This window comes from Archocentrus centrarchus, chromosome 14, assembly GCF_007364275.1.
Source record: "Archocentrus centrarchus isolate MPI-CPG fArcCen1 chromosome 14, fArcCen1, whole genome shotgun sequence".
Taxonomy (NCBI): Eukaryota; Metazoa; Chordata; class Actinopteri; order Cichliformes; family Cichlidae; genus Archocentrus; species Archocentrus centrarchus.
This window is the reverse complement of record NC_044359.1, coordinates 2,366,865-2,388,488: the sequence shown is the minus strand read 5'-3', so window position 1 is coordinate 2,388,488 and position 21,624 is coordinate 2,366,865. Positions and strand designations below refer to the sequence as shown.

The 21,624-nt window shown below is 43.4% G+C and overlaps 2 protein-coding genes across 3 annotated transcripts; both read left to right on the top strand.

Moving 5' to 3' along the window:
- Positions 1–3,763: 3,763 nt before the first annotated feature.
- serpinf2a (serpin peptidase inhibitor, clade F (alpha-2 antiplasmin, pigment epithelium derived factor), member 2a) lies at positions 3,764–10,043 on the top strand. Of its 2 annotated transcripts, none has more exons than XM_030747198.1 (9): positions 3,764–3,883; positions 5,356–5,421; positions 5,508–5,745; positions 5,895–6,038; positions 6,132–6,174; positions 6,924–7,069; positions 7,825–7,967; positions 8,154–8,349; positions 9,296–10,042. In XM_030747198.1, the coding sequence occupies exons 2-9, from the start codon at positions 5,371–5,373 to the stop codon at positions 9,703–9,705; spliced, it is 1,371 nt and encodes a 456-aa protein (XP_030603058.1). In that variant the 5' UTR covers positions 3,764–3,883; positions 5,356–5,370; the 3' UTR covers positions 9,706–10,042. The 2 variants fall into 2 exon arrangements, with proteins under 2 accessions (XP_030603058.1, XP_030603059.1); XM_030747199.1 differs by having other exon boundaries at positions 3,783–3,878; positions 9,296–10,043.
- Positions 10,044–13,922: 3,879 nt separating this feature from the next.
- serpinf1 (serpin peptidase inhibitor, clade F (alpha-2 antiplasmin, pigment epithelium derived factor), member 1) lies at positions 13,923–20,054 on the top strand. Its single transcript, XM_030747206.1, has 8 exons — positions 13,923–14,041; positions 16,179–16,239; positions 16,949–17,144; positions 17,599–17,754; positions 18,079–18,282; positions 18,574–18,713; positions 19,095–19,305; positions 19,437–20,054. Exons 2-8 carry the CDS (start codon positions 16,180–16,182, stop codon positions 19,682–19,684), a joined length of 1,215 nt encoding a protein of 404 aa, XP_030603066.1. The 5' UTR covers positions 13,923–14,041; position 16,179; the 3' UTR covers positions 19,685–20,054.
- The last annotated feature ends 1,570 nt before the right edge of the window (positions 20,055–21,624 follow it).

Here is a 21,624-nt window from a genome sequence, read left to right as displayed (position 1 = left end):
AGCAGGTTATGATGCAAAATGATTTGATTGGTGTAAAGTACATGTGGAAAGGATTCTGTAAATATTGTTATCTCATTTTTGACTGAGGTGGCATTTAGTGGCTTTTGCATATGAACTCTTCAAATATAGATTGATCATATTTAAGATCGAAACATCAATTAATGGACTTCTTTGAGCAATCTTGTAGAAATGGGGTCTAATAGATATGTTGAAGGCTCACAGAAAGTAACTATCGAGAACTACAGAGTCTGACATTATTTTTGCAAAGTTACACACCGATACAGCATTAACTTTAGTGACCTCTGATTGGCGTAACCACAGTCATTACTGCTGACATGAATTATTATATTACTAAATTTATGTTTAGCCATAGCCAGCAGTTTCAAATTTCTTCGAATGTAGCCTTCTCTGGCCCCTGGAAGACATTCGACTATCAGCTAAGCGCTAAACTAGTAGCTATTCTAAGTTAGCGAATCCCTAAAAACACAAAATGAATCATGGGAATATACTTTGCAAGTAATTCAGCAGGGAGTGTGCTTTGGGTACTTTGGGTGCTTTGGGTTTACTGAAGACAATGACTCATTCAAATAAATAAATTACAACAGCTTTCTTTTACATGAAATTCATACATCTAAATATGCTATATTTCCTAGCTATATTTCATTTTTGCCATTAAAAATGCATACCACAACTCGGCTAGATTATCAGTATAGCTCATACAGTCTTTAGCAGGGTAAGCACCTGTCATGTCTCTATATGCTGGCAAAAGACAGAAATGCTACACCCCTGCTTTCCTGAGGTATAGTGAACATGCTTCAGTGGATTGTTACTGTTCCCTTGTTAGGCAAAAAATTCAAAGGTATAGAAAAAAATAACAGTATTCCTCAGTAAAGCAAATCAAGTAAAATATCATGGTTGTATCTGGAATTCAAATGTCTGGTAATCTTATTTCTGTGCATCACTTTATCACTAAATAATGAAACTAAATTTTTTAAGTCTAAGCTACATGTATAATAAAGTACACTACAGTTTTGTAAAATACAAAGAAATATTGTGTAAATTACATTTATTAACAAACCAGCACATTATTTCATAGGAAATGGTTTACTTTTCACTTTACAATCAACTGGCTAAAAAAGTGACATCACTGGGGAAACACGAATGAGTGCATCCACTGGGACCAACGTTGGTCTTGATGCGCAGATCCAGTGATTGACGGAGAAACCTCATCCCTTTTCTTAATCAGTGACTTGGAGGCAGAGCTGTGCCAGATCATCAACATCAAGAGAGTAAAGCTTGTGACCAGATTCAAGCAGAACTTTCACAAGCTTCACCGGCGGTTCCCTCCGATCAAAATGATTTTCTCTGCATCACCCAACAATCCCAGAGGGAGTCTGCCCATCCAAAGAAAGTGGACACGGCTCGCCACTTTGGAGACAGTGTGATGGCTACTTTTGTTTTGTCTGTTTCTGAAGGTACTGTCCATTATGCACAGATACAGCTATTAAATACTGGCCAGTTTTTGCATGATGGAGTTCATCTAACCCCTTTGGGAAATAATATACTTTTAAAAAACATTGCCCTGTGTCTGAAATACAAATTACCAGTAGTGACATTATATTTAGTCATTCCACTAATCTTTCGGCAGCAAAATAGAGACCAGCAGTTGTATATTCTATACTATGAAAAGACTTAAAAGGCTTGCAGACTGTGCCCCAAAATATTATTTAAAAAGCCTTTTCCCCTCAAAGTTGTAGTTGAACTACCGACTTTGCTGTCGCAGTGTTGCACAATTCCCTTGTTGAGGATCTGTTGAATGTCATGCCCATGTTTTACATGTCAGCCCAAAGTTACACTTTACACACATTTTGTTTACATTCAACTGTGGTATGCTTCACTTTGATTTAATACAGCATTTTACAAGCTGCAAGCACAGCAATTACCAAATTACCAACTGGTATTTTAAAAAATATGATGACTGAAGTGTAACCCCAGGCACATCAACCAGAACCTCCTGCCAACCACATGCAGTGTTGAAGACTGTATACCCAACACTGTGGAAATATTGAAGCAATAAAAGGACTGAAGACGAGGATGCTGAACTGTCCAAACACGGTGGATGACTCTACCATTCTTTCACTGACACAAAGAGTATGTTTTTGTTTTTGAGTGTTTGACTTGTTTAATTATTTTCTTTTACAAACAGAATGCAACAATAGAAACTCTGTTCGACAGCCACAGAAGGAAGACGTACAGAGGCCTGTACTGTACCAGGGTCAGTGATGACTTTGTTTTGTAACATCAGAAGTTTTCAGCTTTAGCTCTTTTTGTGGCAGTGGACTGTGTGCTGTGTTATTGTTTGCAGGTTTCTGATAGGCTAATATTCCTATAAGGTTAGGGTTATACACCACCTGCTCTAACAGTGCTTGAACTGGTTTTTGCATCTTTATGTGGATGGAGATGTTTTCCAAAATGAAAGCTGAAAGTCGTAACCTCTCAGCGCTCTGTCTACACTGACATACGGAGTTCAGAGGTCACGTGTAGGATTGTATGTGTGAACGGTCAGCAAAAATATTCCCTTCTGCGTGGAAGCTGGATATGTTGGAGGAAGTTATTGTTTATTTTTTCATTTATTTATTAAGCTGACAAATTGTTCATGTAAACGATCAGCCCAGTAGCGATAAGCTTTCGTGGTCGGTATTTAACTCGTTAGGTGGACGTGGATGTAATCTGTTCTGTGGGGTCGAGGGTCAAAGTGTTGGCAGAGGGAGGCCAGTGTTTGCCTCGGAGCTGCCCTGTGGGGGCGTTAGACAAACACTCGCCCACTCTCTGCTGATGTATGTGCACGGCCACACGAAGGCTCCAAAATGGAGGACGACGGCACATTTTCAGTGCAGACAAACACGATCTGACTGTAGTCGAGTTATCTTTAACTTTGGCTTTAGTTTAGCTCAGATTTACTGTGGTCTAACTTTGTTAGACTTGATTTAGATTTGTTTTTTACTTTAGCCTAGATTTATTGTTACATTAATTATTTAATAAGCTTTACGTTTATTTGACCTTTGTTGAGTCTCACTGGGTACAGTTTAGTTATTCTAGCTTAGCTGTGCAGTTTCAGCTACGTGAGCTTTGTGTCGCGTTTAACTTTTTCTTCTTTTAGTTGGTTATTTGTTGTTGTACAATACAGAAAAATATTTCTTGAACCGCTGCTTAATAAACAGCGTAAAATATAAATGATGATAAATTGGGTAATAAAATTAAATAGTTCCATTTTAAAATGTTAAAATGAGTTAATTCAATAAAATTAATTTTCATTTATATTGTATGAAGTAAACATTTATTGAAAAAAAATCAATAAATGATCAACAGATGTTTACAATGTAGCAATAAAATAAAAAATTTATAGGAAATTCTGAGAGCTCAGTCTCTGCTAGTTTCATGACTTTAGACTTGCAGTATTTATAACCATTATACACACTCAGTGTTTATCACATAAATAATATTCTGCCTGAACTGTGATGTGTCACTGTGATTACATTGACTTCAAAAAGTAAAAAGTTAGTTTTAAATTCAAAATACTGCATCAAAGTATCACTTTGAGACAGAATGAATACATTTAGCTCAGTTCACTGAGGCCAAATAATGTCAGTGGTCTTCGTGCAGGCCGACGGTTTCATGTTTTTTACATTGCGTAGTGCTAACATTCACTAACAGGCACGGGGTTGATTATTAACCTGCCCGCTGAGGGGTGGTAGCTGTTGTGTCGGTGCACTACGCTGTCCACCCTGGAGAAGGTTGGCTTATCTGTCTTAACTTTTATTTTATCTCACCTTTTAATCCCTTTTGCTCCCCATCATCTGTCTCCACATCACACCAAGGTCAGGTGAGTTCAAGGGCAGCTTTTCATTTACCAAAACTTTCTTCCGTTTCGTCTCTAGAGAGAAATTTGCAGGCAGTAACTTTCAACACAACTAAAACCCTGTTTAAGTTGCTGAGTTTGAAGTGCACTCTGACAGATTTATGCATATGAAGCTGAGCCTTGCATATAGCAACGATGGATTTATGAAGTTCTGTGTATTCTCTGTTCTGTGTGTTCAGCGTATTGTTGCCAAAAAAGGTTCTGAAACAGTAACCTTTAGTCTCCCGGTAAACACAGCAGTCACATCTGAAACGTCAAGTGACTCTGAACCCAGTGAGTGCAAAGGAATATTTACATATCAGTAACTCTAAAAGGTTTCATACTTCGGAGATGCACAGACATTGGCCTCACACTCCTTGTTGTTCTGGTCCAAACTAAGATATCCGAACTAATACTGGAGACACCGTATTTACATTTGTCTTTGACCTTCTTGGTTTCTAGATGATGAAAACCAACTGCAATCTTCTCGGTTCCCTGAGGACATAAAATCTGCTTGTTCAGTATTTAAGTCCATCACAGAATACTTTTAAACCAGTTCCCATGAGCCTCGGGTGTGCTGGAAGTTAATGCCGATATGGTAGGATGTCCTCACGTGGGTAAAAATACGGCCGTTATTGGACAGAACCGCTGCATCCCTGAAACTCTCCAGCTGGGGAATCTTATGCTTGCATTAAGATTGATGTATTTGATATTGACAAAAAACATTTTAATTAGTTAATTTTGTGTGATGTTAACGGTCTGATCCGCCCGTCGCTCCTCACGTCCAGTTTCAAAACAACGAGTGACGTCATTGTGGCTAAATCCACTCGGTTTAATAAATAGAAAAATGACTGTAGAATATGATTAGTGTTTAACATAGTAACTGAAAATGTTAAGGTAGTAAAGTTGCAGATGGTGTGTTTACCAAAAGGCAGAAAAATCACATTACATATTTACATATTATGATAACGTAAATTTTGTAAATTAGCTTTTAAAGTTGACAGTTTCACATTGCTCCACTAAAATCTTTGTTACTTAGTCGCTGATTTTTTTATGTGTAAAGATGGTAAACAACAGCAGGAGGTTAATTTAATGCATTAGCTAACATAACAGCTGTAGTTTATGTTTTAAAACATCGTACAAAAACAAACAAACAAAACAAAAACAATATTCTTTGACTCCGGTGGGGCTAGCTGTACACTCAAGGAAAACCTGGATAACCTTAATTCCTTTTATCTGGCCAAAAGTCCAAAATCCAAATTAAATTCAGTGATATTTATATAGCGCCAAATCACAACAGTCGCCTCAAGGTGTTTTGTAAAGTAAAAACCCTCCAATAATTACAGAGAAAACCCAACAGTCAGAATGACCCCCCGCTATGAGCAAGCAGTTGGTGACAGTGGGAAGGAAAAGCTGTGATAAAGAGTTTTACTCGTGGTCTTCCTTCTGTTTTTCAGGTTGACTGTTCAAAAATGAAGCTCTATCTTCTTCTCTTGCTTTGTCTCTGCCGCCTGGGAGTGACTGTAAGAAGAACCTCTAACTAAGGGAAAATAGTTTTTATGTAACTGTCCTCATTAGGCAATAACCCCGTCTATCCTCTTGTGTTCAGGAGGAGCCCAGCCCAGCACCTACTTATTTCTCCAGTATTGCAGAAGACAACGAGCAGATGGAGACAGAGGCTGACAGCTGTGGAGAAACATTCAGCCCTGAGGCGCACAGGGCAATAGGAGAGGCCACTGAGCAACTGGGTTTACAGCTCCTGGAAAATCTTCCTGTCAGTCCACAACAGCCCAACATCATCCTCTCACCACTCAGCATCGCTTTTGCCCTTGGTCAACTCACCTTAGGTTAGTCTCAGGTGCGCGGTTGTATTTTCAGTGCTCCCTCAAAGATGTTCGTTGTCCCCGTCTGCTCTTTTCTGTGGTAGTGCAAATGCAAAGGACCAAACAGTACAAATCACTATTGATTTTATAACATAGTCAGATTTTTCTCTCAGGTGCTCGCAATGAGACAGAGAAGCTGCTACTAAAGACCCTTCATGCTCGTGGTCTAGCGTGTTACCATCATGCACTCGGAAGCCTGGTACCTCATTTCAGCCACACATCATTGGAGGTAGCAGCACGCATGTACCTGAGGCCAGGTGTGAGATGATGAATGTTACACAGGTGGTGATTTATCATAAGACTGCTATAAATCTGGACTCAGGTTTTTCTGTTTTCGCTCATGTTTTCAGGATTTAAAGTGAAGTCATCATTTGTTGAAGACTCTCTGGCCAGGTATGATTTTCCTTTGGGAAAGTATGAATGGCAGAACGCAGTGTTTTGGTGGAATAAACCTGTGAAACCATAATTGCTTTTGGTTGCAGTTTTATAGTATCTCAATTTGCTAGGTGGTGCTGTCCCACTGAGCACCTGTGAATGGATTCTACTGCATGGCACCAGTGGTTTTAGACCCAGTGATTTATGCAGTTTTGTTAAAACTACAGTAACTGGCAGCCACAAAATAAACCTCCAGAAATTGGGACAATGCTTTATTAATGTGTTGAATGCATTTATGTTTTCAATTTAAACAGTCAGCACACATTTGGGTCCATGCTGAAAATTTGCTCGTCTTCCCGAATGAACACAGATCCAAATTCAGAAAAATGTTTGGCAGCTGCAGATCGGTACCCACCCAATCAATGTGAAACAGGACACCTTCACTTCAAGCAGTGTTAAACTGGACTGAACAGGACTTCCAAAACCACAGTGCTTTCCAGTGTTCAGTTATGGTATATCCATATCCAATAAATAAGACATTTTACTCGGCTACAGCGAGTATGAGGATATAACAAAGATTCAGTGTTGATAAAACAAAAGTTTTAGTTAAGAATTAAGTTACAGAGGGCTTGAGAGCATGACCATACACGATCAGGTCATGCTAAAATATTGGGAGTTTATATATGCAAAGGGTAAAATAAGTAAGAATGGATATTTTTCTTAGACCATCTGATCTGCACCATGTTGATACGATTTTATTTTTCCAGGTACCAATCACAGCCCGTTCCTTTGGTCTCTGTGGAGGAGGTCAACCAATGGGTTGAGAACGTTACCAATGGACACATCCCCAACTTCTTAGAAAGTATTCCACATGACGTGGTGCTCATGCTCATGAATGCTGTATACTTCAAAGGTGAACCATGCTACAAAACAAAACTCTTCACATGGTGTTTGACAGTCAGCAAAAAAATGGGGAAAAAAGGCTTTTCTACCAAATGAGATTTGAATCAGTTTAAAAGATTCAGGGGACGCTGAGTTTACTTCAGTGAAATCTGCTGTCTGCATCTCGGGTTGATTAGTTGGTTTATTTCTAATATGAAGAACACAATAATCTTGACTGGTACGAACATTTCAGTTTTATCTATCTGAGCTCTGAGATCTATCTCAGAACTGAATGGGCTCATGAAGACACACTGACCAAGTTCCCATGTATTATTTGAAAAATGAAACTCAATGACCGTAGCTGAGGGTTGGTATAGGACTGTAGAGCTGAATGCTCCTTTAACAAGCCACACAGTTCTTTTATCTAAGACTCTGATACTGCCTAAAACCACCTAAAACTGTACACCATACGCCCATCAGCAGGACTAACCAGTCTAAACTTCGTGAAGGGAGAAAAACGGTCTCAGTATTGTGAAAATTGAAAAAAAAAAGTTGCCTTTCTGTCCTATTATAATCTGTCCTGGCCAGACAGCACATCATTATCGACCACCAGTACCTCTCTAATATGACTGGACAGCATAGTCTGCAAAGGAAGCTTCTTATCCTGTTAATGAGCACTGCAAAGAAAAGAGGAGATGCAGTAAAATTAGAGTGAACCACTTTACACAAGTATAAACACAGGATTGAATTAATGATGATTCCATCTTATTTTCCACCTTTTGTCAGGTCAGTGGCAAACACAGTTTGACCCCCAAGCGACCTCTAAGGGAGAGTTTTACCTGGACAGTCAGAACTTTGTGTCAGTGGACATGATGAAATCTGCCCAGTACCCTTTACGCCTGATGTATGATGCCAAACTGGAGGCACAGGTAACACCAAGAACCAATGTGATTTCTCAGTTCTCTGTCCAAAGTTACAAACCTCAGCTAAGCGTTGACCAGAAAGAAAGGCCTGTTTCCTTCCTGTTTCTTTCAGCTTGTAGTTTATATGTTGAGATTAAGCTGAAGATAAAAAACTTAAACAAAATTAGCAGGAAGTCATTTTCTGTTGTCCAGGTTGCCAGTTTTCCCTTCAAGGGAAACACCAGCTTCTTAATCATCCTGCCCAGAGGAAACCTGTCGTCAGTGCTTCCCAAACTGAACATCTCCGACCTCTACAGATCTCTACCTCAGGAGAAACCAATGCAGGTGAACTTGCCCAAAGTGAAGTTGCAGTACCATCAGGAGCTCCAGGCGGCGCTCACAAACATGGGTGAGAAACTGAATGAGTCAGTGAAGCAATGTTGAATTTGAGGATACTCTGGTATTTGAGTTTAAGTCTAAGAACGAGGGTCTGGGTGTTTTAATGAGCTATGCTGCCAGTGTTTGAACCACACCCTCCATGTTTCACCAATTAACCCCAGTAGCTGCATGTCATTGGACTGTGGGAGGAAACCCACAGAAGCACGGGGAGAACATGCAAACTGCACACAGAGAGGCCCGGACTAAGGTGGAATCGAACTTAATATTGTTGGTTGGTCTTTTACGTTCCTCTTTTCATTCTGTACACACTCACCTTTGCTGGCACCTGCAGTCACTGCTGTATGGTTAAGAAGATAGGTTGGCTGCAACCAAGTCTCACAGCTGATTAGGGGGGGGTGGTGGTTAAATGCTTTTCTTTGTTTGCCAGCTACACTGAATAGAGCAAGTTAACCACTTCATCTAATTTATAAACAGTTGATAACAGTTTTCATTCATTATGAAATTTGAGGGGTTGTTGTAGTGGCCATTTTTCACTATTGGCAAGGTTATTACCCCCCCACCCCATTCTCCCAGTAAATTGTAGGGTAACTGAGGACATTTGACCCCTCCCAACCACCAGCTGGTTATTACTCCAGTTTAGCATTAATGAAAACAGAAACAAAACTCATGAAAATATGTTGTTCTCAAGAACCTCCATGAGTGGTCGTCCTTCAGGGAGACGCTCATTGGGCTGTGACCACTTAACACCGAATATGTCTTCACCAACACAACATATTTCAAATGTCCTGTCGTTTGCAGACTTCCAGCAGCAATTACCGTAATAACCCTGTACTGGGTATGAAGTGCAATTTCTCAGCTTTCAGAAGTTGTTTGAATTTTTCCAATAGGACAAACCATTAAAGGCAGGTAACAGGTGTACTGTGTTAATGTGATCGTTATCTCTCTCTCTCTGTCAGGCCTTGGCTCTCTGTTTTCTGGTCCTGACCTTTCTGGGATATCGGACCAGCCCCTGACGGTGACCGGCGTCCGCCACGCCAGCACCATAGAACTCAGCGAAGAAGGCGTTGAGGCATCCGCCACGACCGTTGTAACCTCCATGCGCTCAGTCTCCTTTTTCTCTGTAAACTCCCCTTTTCTTTTTGCCCTCGTCGACGATGCCTCCCTGGCCCCCCTCTTCATGGGCATTGTCACAAACCCCGCCCCTGACAACTCCATGCCGAATGACGATCCCCATAGCAACAGCATCAAGAGCACCCCCGGTGACTGTCACAAAAAGAGACACGGATCTCAAACTGAGCAGAGCAGCAAGCCGGGAGAGGGCAATGGCAATGGCACTATTGACTTCCCTGAATTTCTTTCAAGCTAAAGGAAAAATGTGTCCGTTTGGGAAAAGAAACAGGACCGGAAGTCGATGCATGTAACATACATCAATATACACTTGATGGCAGGTTTAATCTTCACTCACTCTCTGTGAGACAGAATGAGTTCGTCTCTCAAAGTGTCAGTTTTCAGTCTTACAGCACAGAAGTTATCATAGTTTAACAAAGTATCCAGACGCGCTGCAAATGCAGTAATCAGGTCTACCGCAAAGTTTTTTAATAAAGTTCTGACAAAAAAAACTTTAATATTTTAAGTTTGTGATGTGAAAATGTTAAAATGAAGTTTTCATTGCCTGTAGATGCATTTCAGAGCTCTTCATACAAATTCATGCAAACTGGTTCATACAAAAAAAAAAAGAAACATTTTCCACAAAACTGTGCATCACGAGTCTGTTTTTCTTATAGAAGTTTGATCGGCAGTGTGTTGATGAACAGGAGGAGCTGTGATGGTTACGTAAACTTGTTTTCAGAAACGGGAAATAAGGTTTCAGGTCTTAGACCCGGAAAAAAGGAAACGTTCCCTGAATTATCCAGTTTAAACAATGTTTGTCCCACTGGCTCCCAGAATGCATTTTTCCAGTTTTACTGCAGATATTTTACTTCCCCTGTATGCCTCTGCTATTTCTAACAGCCAGTTTCAGTGTTGGTAGTTTTGCCCACACAGACCTGAATGAGTGTAGACACGCTTTCAGAACCATCTCAGCTGTTTTCCCTGCAGTTAATGAGCTGCTTTAAAGTGAAGCTTTCAGTCCTTCAGAGACTGACAACAGAAACAGGAAAATATGAACACAAGTGCAGAGATGAAAGAGAAGGAAATATTAACGGACAGAAGGTGAGCCGAGATCAGCCGTGCAGACTCACAGTGAGAAACACACTCAGAGCTGAGTGTACCTGCAGCCTGAACAGGAGCATCTCAGCATCTGCAAATTACAGTTTCACAAATGACGTTCCTCAAAGTATAAATCTCATCATCCACAGAACAACATCATCAAAGGTCTCAGAGAGTCTCCGCGCACAGACAAACCATCAGAAACCTGTGATCTTCAGGCCCTCGGGCAGCGCTGCAGCAAAAACAAGCATGACTGTCACATTACAGCTCAGGTCCCTGATGCACACTCACAGCCAGGGGAATTTAAAAAAGGCTGATGAGGGAGTTCAAATATAGAAATACTACAAAATGACAACCTAAATCCATAAAGCATAAACCAGCAGGGAGGATATCAGATGAGGGCAATTAGGTGAAGTCAGCAAAACTGGGAGGAAACAAGACTCACACGATCAACGCAGTCACAGGAAGTAAAGTTAAATACACAGACAGTAAGACAGGAAGCACCAAACAATAAACCAGGAAACTCAGACACTAAAATAAACACAATAGAAAAACAGAATCAAAGCAGAAAATCCAAAACACAAAGCACTGTGTCAGAGACCACGATAGAAACCACTGCATGGGCTCAGGAACAGAAATCCCATCCACAGATTAAAGCTCCAGCTGTCTCTGAGCCGACGCTCATTTAAAACTGACTGAGGCACAGTGGAAACTGTTCTGAGGTCAGACTAATTCCTTGGAAAACATGGCCACTGCATCCACTGGACTACAGAGGACTGTTCAGCATCTCTGATGGTATGGGGGATGGATTGGAGGAACTGGCAGCTGGCACATCTGGAAAGGCTCCATCAGTGCTGAAAGGTAGATCCAGGTTTCAGAGCAACGTGTGCTCCCATCCAGACTCCGTCATCTTCAGGGAAGGCCTTCATTTTCCAGCAGGACGATGTTAAATGGCATCCTGCATCAGCACAGCTTCATAGTAGAAGAGTCCAGGTGCTGAACTGGCCTGCAGTCCTGTCCTTTGACCAGCTGAGAACATCTGGAGCATCACGAACCCCAAAACAGGACGATGCACACCCTGGACTGCTGATAGAGGATTCCAGCTGCTCAGCAGCCCTGGGTCCGCTGAGCAGCTGGAATCCTCTATCAGAGAGAATGGATCAACATTCCCAAATTCCAGCAGCTGCTTTCCTCAGTTCCAGGTGTTTATGGACTGATGTTAAAGCAGAGGATGCTGCACAGCTGGAAACACGGACCTGTGTCAGCTTTAGAGACGTGATGCTGCCATCAAACTCACAATGAGACCATATTTTTCATGAAATAGTAAAATGTCTCATTTTCTTCATTTGACATGTTTTCTATGTTCTGCTGTGAATAAAACGTTTATGAGCTCATCACAGTATTATTAGCCCCTTAACTGGCAAGGGCCCGGTGACGGGCCGTTTGTAGTCTCTTTTATATGGCAGGCTAGACCCTCCCATTTTTATTGACACGTCATTCGGCCAATCATGTAACTGGCTGCACCAAATCACCTGACAAAGCTACGTGACGCCCTCTGAGTATTATTGGCTCTGGGAAACCCATTTCTTAACATTATTGGCCGAATGAGGTGTCAGTCAAAATGGGCGGGTCTAGCCTGCCATATAAATGCACTTCATTCGGCCCGCGGACCAGACGCAGCCGATTAATAGGCTATGAAATGGGTTGTTCAGAGCCAATAATAACCAGAGGGTGTTATGTAGTTGTTTCAGGTGATTTTATTTGCTGCCAGTTAAGGGGTTAATATTTTTGGCCTTGTTCTAAATGTTTGCAGCAGCTCATGCTTCTGTCTGTTGCCTCTGCTTCACCTGGTGACATGATGTTCTTCTAGGTGAGGAGGAGGAGGAAAGACCAGAGGAAGGCAGACCTTCACAGGGAGCTGCAGGACTGCCTGTGTGTGTGAGACACATGTAGAAAGTTGCCTTCCCAGTTGTGTTCATATTGAATCTCATGTGCCCTCTGTTGGTCACAAAGATCATTACATTTAAATACTGTTATAACTACAGTTGTTTACTGTGAAATACTTGCATTTACTTGTTCAAATTTAAATTTTACAGCTGTGTTTTTGTGTAGAAATTTTTCATACTGTTATAGTTTAACCAAATGCTAAAATCATTGTGTAAATACTAATTTGCACTTTGTTAAATGTTTTTCTTGTTCCTGGTGAACGCGCCGGCACTGAAAACATTTGCCTGTTTAGTTTTTAACTGCGTTCAGTGAAGCCGTGCAGCAGAGGCACAGCTCACTTCATGTTCCAGATGTTTGTCTGAGGGGAAGAGAAACCTCTGCTTTCTCTGGCTGACCTCCAGCTCTGCCTTTCCAAAGGTCCAGGACTGCCTGGCTGTCCCTGGGCCTCTTCCTCTGCTTGCTTCTGCAGGAGGGGCGGAGGCCGGCGTGCTGACTGCACCACCTGCTGTGGTCTAACCAAGGGCTGAACGTCCACCAAAGCTTAGCTTCCACCAAACTGCACCACCACTACCACCACCAGGTGTCAGCAGTCACAGTCTCTGTCCCTCTGAAAAACTGCATTAGTTCCTGCATTACCACAGTGAAGCGACTGCAGGAGTCTTTAGTTTTCTAAGATAAACACAAAGCTGTAAACACGCAGATTAGCTTAAATTTATCTTTCAGATGATTCAGTTATTTGGTCTGCTTGACTGTTACAGCCACAGTTACACATTGTCACTTCAACAAGGTATTTACTGCTATAGGGGGGGAACCTTGCTGCTGTATGACTGCTGACCGTCTGCCATCTTTGGAGCTTGTAAGCCATGCTGGCAGGACCTCACATCTTTGACTACACAGGGGCAGATTTTCAGCTTTGTTCTGATAAATATAAACACTGAAAATCTCACATGAAAATGCTGAGACAGCAGCGGTCTGATAATATAACTTACACATGTGGGGTCTTTCCTCCAGCACTGCACTCTGGGAAATTTGGTTGTCAGAAGGGGCGGAGCAAGAACACATCTGGGTATTTTTAGCATAGATGCATACTTCATATAGGAACGACTACAACTGTTTCTCAAGACACACAAGAACACCTACGGACAAACCTGTGTGGAGTCCAGAAACAAATGGGTGATGTCATGGTAGTTACATCCATCTTTTCTCTACAGTCTTTGCTAACTGAGAGGCTACACTGACTTTAGTGAAGCTCCAGTTCAGCTTCCTATATCTCTGAAACACACAGTGCTGATTTCTGATAACTTTATTTCATTTTCTTTAGTTAACTTTAGTTTACTCTCTTTTTAAAAACACAGTTTTTGAAAAAGCAACTTTAAAGTTTCATTCTTCTGGACTGATGCGCGTCCCCGGTGCTCTGCTGGCAGCAGCTGGATGCGCGCTGCTGAGGGTGCAGAGACAGGAGGTGTCAGTGGGGAGGAAGACTCAATCCATCAGCAGCCAGAGTGACCCTGATCGACGTGGACCGTCCGGGAGCAGAGAGCAGAGAGGTGAGTGCGCTTTAATGCGCTTCGCACACATTTTTGCGCTTTTACGCACGAATTTGAAACGTTTGCTTCGTGTTTTTTCTGCGATCTCAGTTCGAAAAAGTGTAAAATTGAGACGTTTGAGTAGCGCTTGATGTCGGGGCGCAGCGCAGATCAGACATGAAGCACAAAGAAAAGTTTTCATGGCTGCAGAATCCGGAGATTCAATATTTAATAAAAATATCAGGTCAGTTTGAGCTCTGCGTTTTTCCTCTCGTTCAGCCTTTCCATCGACAGACCGCAGCCAGCTTTTCCGCTGAGCTTATATAATAGTTGAGCAGAACAGCAGCAGCGGGTCAGATTTACTGAGACGTTAATCATTAGATTGAGTCTGTAAACAGATTCTAATTATTCAGAGAGGTTTTTGAATAAGTTTGCACTGTAGGTTATTTGGGGATGCAAAGAGTTTTGTGCCAAGAAAAACAGGTTAGTGACCTGGACTCTAAAAATCCTGATGTGATATCAGAGTTCAGGATCAGCCAATGAGAAAACTTTCCAGCGCGGTCCGGAGACACGTTTGTGCAGGACTCGGGACTCTGCTGTGTCAGCGGTTTGTCTGCAGGACTCTGCAGAGAGGGAACTGATGCTCGGGCAGTTTATTTGAAACACTGTGTGCATAAATAATGCATCAGTGTGTGTGTGCACGCATTCAGTGTGTTCAGTGTGTCTGTGTGTTAAAGACAGGAAGCCTTAAAGTTGCAGCTCACACAGCTTTCAGAGGTTGTCTGTGTGGAAGTCTGAGGCTTCATCATCCCTGACCCCTGACCTCAGGCTCACAGGCTCACTGGACTCTTTATTAGGTACACCTTACTAGTGCTGGGTTGGACCCTCTTTCTCCTTCACAGCTGCTTTAGTTCTTCGTGGCACAGATTCAACAAACTGCTGGAAACGTTCCTCAAAGCTTTTGGTCCACGTTGACAGCGTCACGGCCCGACCTGCTGATAGGAGGATGGATCCGTGCTTCCATGCTGTTCACACCAAATTCTGACCCGACCGTCTGAACGTTGCAGCAGAAATGGAGAAGGAGCAGAAAATGTTCTGCTGTCCGGTTTTGGTGAGCCTGTTCTAACCGAGCCTCAGGTTCTTGTTCTTAGCTGAAGCAGGAGTGATGGCCTCATGTGCTGATGCTGCAGCGTGAACACGTGCAAAAAAGCAGCCAAAAGATGAACGTAGCCACCAAATACAAAGATTTAAAATGAAGGTTTAATACTTGAAGAAACGAGACCTCTCGATGCTGCTGTGAAGGAATGACGACAGCGAGGAGACGCCTGCAGCTCGTTTCATAACGTGGACAAGCTTCAGGTGTGACCTCCTCACTGTGGTCTGTCAGAGTTTCCTCTAACTGAGCAGCTATAAAGCACTCTGAGGCTTTTATATAAACATACACCTCACCTATGTCAGGAGAAACAAAAGCTTCCTTTATTCAAATATTTTTGGGTTTATGAAAGTGTTGGAAAGAAAAGCTGAGACTCTGCGAGCATCAGAAGGTTCAGCAGTAAGAACAGAAGAAGAAGAAGAAGAAAAAATCTGGGTTTTCCATCTGGGCTGTGGTCTGAGGTTCAAATGACAGACTTCTGTTTTTGTAAAACCACAAGAAGCAGGTCCAGATGTGTGCGGGACAAAGGCAGCACTGTGTGTGTGTGTGTGTGTGTGTGTGTGTGAGATGTTTCACACTTTGTGTGTTTCTTTCCATGAAGCTAGACGCAGCGTCAGAGCAGCGGCACCAGAAGATATGCAGCTGTGCTCAGACCTGAGCTCATAATTTACTGTCATGATGAGGAGGCAGCTTCAAGTTTGTATTCTGTGGGCTCAGCTGGTTATAATTTTGTTTCCACTGCTCAGAGACTGACTGTAATCTTTGTCTTTAAATCATTTTCTTTGTTTTTCTTTGGAATCCTTTCATGTCTGCAGCCTTTTCTTGGCCTCCAAACAGCAGCAACATGGATCTGAAGTTTTAGGACTCATTTCAAAGCAGCTCAAAGACTCAGAAGAAGAACAAATTCTTCTTCTTTTCTTCTTCTTCTCAAGCTGAAACTGAGCTGCGAGCCTCCTTCATCCGAGAACTCACAGGAAACTTTGTCTCCCTGTGTTTGGATTTCAGGATGAAGCGAACAACTTTCCTGCTGCTGTTTGGAGTCGTGCTGAGCTTCTGTGACGCTCAGGTATCAGCTCCACCCATCTGCACACATTTATTCTGTTTCCTAAATTATGTCATTTACAACCCCAGTGCCAAAAAGTTAATAAAAGAGTGAAGCAGCCAGCGTCTCCTCGCCCTCTGAACGCCTGTTTGAAGCCTGCAGATGAACGTTTCCCATCATCTGTGAAAACACTCGCTGACTGTTTAACAACTTCTCAACCACAAGTCAGACCGAAATGAGCGATGAGCCCATAAAGTGTCCATCGAGAAAGGGACAGAACGGTCTTATTGCAAATGCAAGTGTCGCCCCCTGGTGGCCTTTAGAAAGAATGCAGGTTAAAGGGGTTGGCTTCACTTTTCAGACCTAGAAGCTGCTTTAAAAGTGTTTGCACGTGCTGACTCAGCACTAATGAGGTTAATTAGTGAATGTTAATGCTGAACCACACTGTGGATGAACGATCCGGCTGCGTGGCTCTGTGAGCAGAAAGTTTTCCCAAACACTGTTAAATGAAGAGCTGCTGTAGCAGCTGTATTCAAACATGTTGCTGCCATTAAACCAAATGATTCCTTTTAGAACGTAAATACCTGCAGATCACTGTTCTCCACAGGACTGTAAGACCCGCCCTGAAAAGCTCTAATTATTATGTTTCAACATTTCATGCGTGTCTTTGTTCATTACAGGCTTGAAAAGCTTTTTTACTGATGAAATCTTTTGCCTCGTTGGTCCGTTGCAGTCTGAGACGGGAGGCGATGATGCGGCTGCAGAGGAGGAACACGTGGAGCTCTTCACAACTCCGACCACAAAGATGGGCGCTGCCACCTCCGACTTTGGTTACAACCTTTTCCGCGCGCTGGCGAGCCGTGACGCCTCCACCAACATCTTCCTGTCCCCCATCAGTGTGTCGGAGGCGCTGACTCAGCTGTCCATGGGTGAAGACACAAACACAAAGCCTAACTGGTGCTGGGCTCAGTGGACCAACTGGTTCAATCTCATTTGTGTTTGCTGCTAAAAGCACCGTCGCTGTCACAGCGCAGGTTTCCTGTGCAGTGTGAATGATTTAGTCTCTTTATTGTCCTCGGTTCAGTTTAACTTCTCGGTTTAAACTAAGATTATCTGACAGTCCATGTGCAGGAGGAGGGGAGCAGATAGAACTGAGTTAATCTAAAAACAGAGACGTTACCTGATATCACAGCAGGTCTGGATCTGTTTATCCAACATGTAACTTTTTAAATGCAACATTTAAGGTTTGAGGCTTTGCACTAGTTTTGCTGTCTGAGTGGAAACACGGTGAGGACGACTGAAACAACCATCGTGCTCATGGAGAGGTGCTTCAGGCTTGGAAGAATGTGCCATCAGTTAATGCAAACCCTTTTATCCCCCCAGGAGCATCTGTACGTGCTCAGGCGCAGCTGCACAGGGCCCTGAGGTACCACACCCTGCAGGACCCTCAGCTCCATAACACCCTGAAGGACATGCTGGCCTCAGTCAGGACGGCAGGGAAAGGCCTGAGCACCGCTGCACGCTTGTACCTGGCAAGACGTGAGTTTGTGTGGGGGTTGGGAGACATTCTGGGTCTCCTCTTTGAGAGGACTTAATCAGGACAGTGTTTGAGGTGACACAGTAAAGGAACCAAGGGCCTTTCTTACCCATAGATGTCAAGAGGACTGGGAGTCCAGGAGGCGCCACCTGGTGGCCGTTAAAAATACAGCAGTTTTGGGCACATTAGGGAGACCTGGAGGCTAATTCCAGCGTTTATGCTGTTTATGATCGACTCTGATGTGTTTATGATGGTGTGATTGTTCCCAGAGTAAAGGCTGGTTCACCATCACCGAGTTTTAATCTTTATTTCTTTCATGCTGTCAGGACTTCGTTTGAAGCAGGAATTCTTTGGTCTCGTGGAGCAGCAGTATGGAGTTCGCCCCAAGGCGCTGATGGGAGGAGCCAAAGATATGAAAGAAATCAACGATTGGGTGTCCCAGCAGACGGGCAGGAAGGTTCAGCAGTTTCTGACTCAAGCCCTTCCTCGAGCTGCCGGCGTGAACGCCGTGAGTGCCGCCTACTTTAAAGGTACGTCTGCGGCTCCACAGACACAGATGCTTGCTCATCAGTGCTGCTTAACGTTAAAGTAAAATCCATTCACTGAGCCGTGTTACCGCACAATGAGAGCCTGGATCAGTCACCAGCTGCAGTTTTTATCCGTTCTGAAAAGCTTGGTATGGTTATAATTACATGGTACTGTATGCATGTCCATGTAAACCATGAATGGAGGTTCTCTTGTAAATGTCACAGAAGTTACTGAGCATCGAAGCGAGTTTCGAACATGAACGTTAATAATGGCTCAGCTTCCTGTCCGAACAGGGAAGTGGGAGACTCGGTTCGGTCAGAGCGGAGGGCTGGAGAACTTCCAGGTGGACGGCGCCGCACCTGTCCGTGTTCCCATGATGCAGCAGGATAACTACCCTGTGAAGATGGGGGTGGACTCAGACTTGAGCTGCACGGTGAGTGTGATGAATTTTAACATCTGTCTGTTAAACCCTGCAGGCTCTCCTGACGTCACGCAGACTTCTGATAGTTAATTAGAGACATTAGGACCACAGTGGGGATCTCTACATGCAGGTCAGGACCCAGTGTCACAAACACACTTATCACATAATATTCAATGAAGATCAGTGAATGGAGGTAAATGGGTAAAGTCATTTTTTATGCTTTGTGACAAAAACCCCTTTTTAAAAAGTAGGTTTAAGGAGATATTTATCTGAAGTGAGCCGACGCTCGTATCACTCCCTCCCTGTTTCCAAACAGTAACTGCAGGAGTGTAGGACTGCAGTAAGCTACCACACATTTCTTTCTTGGTTATTGTCGGTTTTCTCCTCGTCCAGATCGCTCAGATCCAGATGCAGGATGCAGTGAGCATGTTCATCTTCCTGCCAGATGATGTGACCTCCAACACGACCCTTCTGGAGGAGAGTCTGTCCGCTGAGTTTGTCCAGGACCTCTCCATGACACTGCTTCCTGCCAAGGTGTCCCTCACTCTGCCCGTCCTGAGACTCAGCTACTCCACAGACTTGCTGCCGCTGCTCGGTGACCTGGGTCAGTCTGATCAGCAGAAAATACTCTTAATATGCTGCTATACTACTACGTAATGGTGATGTCCATTCAAAACATGCATCCGATGTAATGAAGCCAAAATTGTGTATTCTTCCCCCCCTCCCTCTCTCCAGGTCTCTCTGAATGGCTAGACAACCCGGAGCTGGAGAAGATCTCGGCACAGGCCGCCAAACTCACCAGTGCCCATCACAAGGTCACCATGGAGACGGCACCAGAGGGGAATCAGTACCCGAGTGAAACGGCACCGAGTCACCTGACTTACCGAGTGGACCGCCCCTTCCTCTACCTGATCCGGGACGAAACATCGGGGGCGCTGCTCTTCATCGGCAGAGTGGTCAACCCCAAAAGCCTGACAATATAAATCACACACACACACACACACACACACACGTTTGTACTCATGTCTCCATTGGGACCCTCATCAGCAGACTATTTCAGGCCTTCACCCTAAAACTAAGACGTAACTCTCACACAGCCGTCTGAAAATGTCCTCGATTTTCATCAGTGTATACACACACACACACACACACACTCTTAGCAGGTCCTAGGAGGGATTTCAGGTGTTTGGCAGACATTTGATTATGATTTGATTATTATTTTTCATGTTGAAACGTGATCATGCTAATCTCAGAGGATACACAAACACACCCAACCAACTCAAAGGATTGTTTTTTATAAAATCAAATATTGTCATTTGTGTTAAAAAGAAGTAAACACGACAATGAAACCGAGCACGTCTCCTTTGTTCTGACTCAATCCCACCGCAGCCCGAAATCATCTTCACCGAGACCGCAGAGCTGAGCTCAGAGAGCAGTTTACTTGTAGACTTCTATTCTCTAATGCAGCCAGATGAGACGCCCCCTGCTGGCTGCTTGAGAGATTGTTTGAAGCACTTTTCACACCATAGAGCTGCGTTCTCTGATGTTCATAAGCGCTACAAAAACACACTTTTTTCCCCTGTTTGCTGTTTTGTGAACATCACTGATGTTAGCCCAAAGCTAATTACTGAAAGAGGCCACACATTTGAAGGGTTGGAGCGTGTTTTCTTACAGCCGCCTGTGTCTCCATCCATCTGACAGTCAAAGAGGCCACTCCCCTAATAATGTAAACTTAAAGCCTTAATACGGTGGTATTAATACACTAGTGCAAAGTTTCATGTTAGTGTTCATGCTCATGTGATGTTGGAGTTATCTTCTGCTGGTCCCTGTGGGGGGTGGGTTGTGGTGGGGGTGATGGGGGTTGTCTGAGGGTGGTGTTGAGTTTGGCTAGCTGCTCCCTGCTTTGGTTGGTGGAAAGCTGCTGCCCAGACTGCCTCTCCAGAGCTGCAGTCAGGACTCAGAGGTGAGAAGCACCTGCAGTGGCAGGGCCAGGTGTAAGGCAGCTTCTTCACTGGTCCAGCTTGTGAGAGGTTGGGCTCTAGCTGTGTGCAGCTTAGTTGGTGTTTTGGGTGTCATTGCACACTGCCCTGGGCTGAGCATGGGGTCAGTGGAGGTGGCTCATTGGCAGGAGAAGCTACACTGTGAGGCACTGTCTCAGCATCTGTTGCTTGCAGCAGAGTTTCACTTGTACTCCCTGCCACTAGGGGGTGATAAGCCACAATGACTGGAGCCAGCACAGTCTTGCTTTCTTTGCATCTGTAAAGGTTTTCCTGGTCGCAGCTCTGTGGCTTCTTCCAGACATCACTGAGCTCCAGCATTGTTAGTATTAATACACATGAACAGGAGCGGTGGCCAGAGCTCAGTCACTGCCACAGCAGTCTCAGTCATGGTGACCCATCACTGACCAAACTTAACACCACCCGCACACAAGAAAACACCGGAGTTCACATCATAACAACAACAGGGGACCAACACAACATAACTGCCATAAGTGTTACAACACAACGTCAACATGAACAAACCCCACGAGCCAACTGGAGGGGCTCCAGTTAGGCTTAGACCGCTACCATATGATTTAAATAGGCGAGTTATACATAAAAATCCACCACTGTACAGCTGTTATGAAGGTTTAACTTTTATAACTGCATCAGTATCAATCAGTGGTTCTGGTTCTCAGAGTGTAATTAAGTGTGCAGCCAGCAGGGGTCACACTTTATTTTAATACTAAAAGGTGTATTGCATAACTCCTCCATATCACATGATTGACTTCCATGTGATAAAAACACCTTCAGCTGCAGACTTGAGCAACTTAAAGCAAGATATCGAATCAAGAGAATAATTAAAAGTTGAACAAAAATCAGAAATCTTCCTTGTTCTGGATCAAAGTTTCTTAAAGCTGCAGAATCCTGAGAAGATTGAATTA